At 52.1% G+C, this 2,509-nt stretch overlaps 1 protein-coding gene across 1 annotated transcript; it reads right to left on the reverse strand.

Annotated features, from left to right (window-relative positions):
* Nucleotides 1-1,105: 1,105 nt before the first annotated feature.
* OLIG3 (oligodendrocyte transcription factor 3) lies at nt 1,106-1,927 on the reverse strand. The gene has a single exon (XM_069008537.1). It carries the CDS (start codon nt 1,925-1,927, stop codon nt 1,106-1,108), a length of 822 nt encoding a protein of 273 aa, XP_068864638.1.
* Nucleotides 1,928-2,509: the final 582 nt, after the last annotated feature.

Raw genomic sequence — 2,509 nt, forward strand, 5'->3', positions numbered from 1 at the left:
CAAACTCTCAGGAAAATATATCGAAAAGGAAATAAACAGCAACAAAGCTTCCGATTTAGTTATCAAATCACCGATCTGGCAGGAGCTGACCCCGCATGCAAACCCAAACCATCGCAAAGGGAAAAAAATAAAATGTTAAAATTTTAAAAATTTGTTTTTAAATCAAAAAAAAAAAAAAAGCAGCAAACACGAATAAACCCAAAGCCAATAGAAATAAGTACGCCAGCCAGCTGAACCAGGACACTTCATTGAGAGCAGGAGATGGGAGATTTGACAAAACAGATCCACAGGAGGGTTGTGCTATGTTTTGCACGATTTTCCTCTTTTGTGTTTATTTTTTTTTTCTTTTTTCTTCACAGAGTGAAGAAGAAAAACTACCGCAAACAAAACCGCATCACAACCAAATCTGTAAAAACAAAGCAAACAAACCAAAAAAACCCACCAAACCACGAAAACCCCAAACCATAAACCACACTCGAAAACTTTAGTGAATTCCCTCGGAAGTCCCTGTTGCCAGGGGAGCCGCCTGTGGCCGGTCCCCACGGGTGACAAGCTGGGGTGGAAAGCATGCATGCACTCTCTGGTCTACCTTGGGCTGCCGAAGCGCTGCCGCAGTCAGGTTTGGAGCGTGAAATTTCGGAGGTGTCGCCGTGCGAAGGGAAAGAAAGGAAAAGCCCAGAAAAAAAGAAGGGAAAAAAGCCCCAAACCGATTTCATCGTCTCTTGGTAGCTGTGAACACTACAATGACAACCATGTCTTTTTTTTTTTTTTTCCTTTTACATACATTTTAAGGAATCATTTACATGTGATTACCATCAGCGGCATTATTATTATTATTATTATTATTATCATTATTATTATTATTATCATTCTGTTTACAACAGGGACTTTTTTTCCAGTTTAGTATAATAAGAAAACATCGCCCGCGGAGCCGGGTAGAACATTACCTTTGCAAGGTCCTTACTACACTAATCCCATGTTACAGGGGCTTGGCGGGCGGGGGCAGGTCCGTCGGCGGCCCGGGGGGGACCGGCCGCAGCCCCCTCTCCGTCCGTGGGAGCGCCGGCTGCGACGCAGCCCCAGCGGCCGGGGGAGCCCCGCCGAGTCACTTCAGGAGGTCCTTGGTCTCCCCCGAGATCCTGGCCATGTTGGAGGCGGTGAGGGCCGAGAGGTGGGGCGGGGGAGGCATCTGGCAGATGGTGCAGGGGCACGGCAAGCCCGCCCAGTGCTGGAAACCGCTGCCGAGCTGCAGGGCGGGGGGTGTCGAGGGGGTCTTGAGCAGGGAGTGTGGGGGCCGGATGGTGCCGATGGCCGGCAGGGAGGCGGAGAGGGAGGAGGAGGTGTTGGCGGAGGACAAGGCACCGCCGAGGATGGGGTGCACCTGGTGCACAGCGCCGGCGGCGTGGGGCGGGTGCCCAGCAGAGTGTCCCACCGTGCCGCAGTGAAAGGCCGAGTGGTGTCCCCCGTAGATTTCCCCAACTAGCCTCTTCATCTCCTCCAGGGAGCTGGTGAGCATCAGGATATAGTTTCTGGCTAGCAGGAGGGTGGCGATTTTGGAGAGTTTTCTCACAGAAGGTCCATGAGCGTAGGGCATCACCTCCCGCAGTCCGTCCATGGCGAGGTTGAGGTCGTGCATCCTCTTACGCTCCCGGCCATTGATCTTCAGCCTCAGCTGCTGCAAGTCCTGCTCCGAAAGCTGCTTCTTGATTTTGTACTTGCTGCCTTCCCCTCCGGCCTTGGAACCGTTCCTGGTGAGGCCTTCCCCGGACATCTTCTGCACCAGATCGTTCTGGGTGGAGGAGACAGAGTTGAGCCGGCTGTCTTGGTGGTGGTGATGGTGGTGGTGGTGGTGGTGGTCTCTCAGGTACATCTCATCCATGTCTGGCGAGGAAGCTCTGCTGGAGACAGAGCTGGAGTCAGAATTCATTGTATTCAGGCTTCTGAGCAAGAAACTCTTCCCTGCTCTGGAGGTGGCGGAACAAGACAACTCTCCTTCAAAAGGCAACAAAAACAAAACGAAAAAGAAATAAATGGACGGCAGGGTCTGCCAGCGAAGGGCTGGAAATGCTGGAGGAAGAGGGAAAAAGCCCCTCAGCTCCCTCTCTCTCCAATGTCTCCTCTCTCTCGCTCCACCCGGTTACTCAGCCTGTTTACAGGATGGCTAGTTAGTGTATGCTTGGACTAACCTCAGCCTGAAAAAGAGGGGCTTTTATAGAGCTGCAGCAGAGAGCAGAGACAAAAGGAGCCCTCCTATGTATAATGGTCTAGTTAGGATGACGTGCCATTATTCAGGGCGGTGCGCTTTGACTGTCCCATTTAGCAAGGACCCCTATTCATATTCATTGTGGTGCCACCCGGGACACCTCAGCCACGGACCATCAGGAGTCAAGGAGACACAAAACCCCTCTGATTGACACCGCACACTCATCGCTCCGTGTGAGCGCCTTCTCCTCCCCCTGCCTCCTCATTTCCAATATAAAACCTCATCCCGTCTACAGTAGGGAGGCAG

This window comes from Aphelocoma coerulescens, chromosome 3, assembly GCF_041296385.1.
Source record: "Aphelocoma coerulescens isolate FSJ_1873_10779 chromosome 3, UR_Acoe_1.0, whole genome shotgun sequence".
Taxonomy (NCBI): Eukaryota; Metazoa; Chordata; class Aves; order Passeriformes; family Corvidae; genus Aphelocoma; species Aphelocoma coerulescens.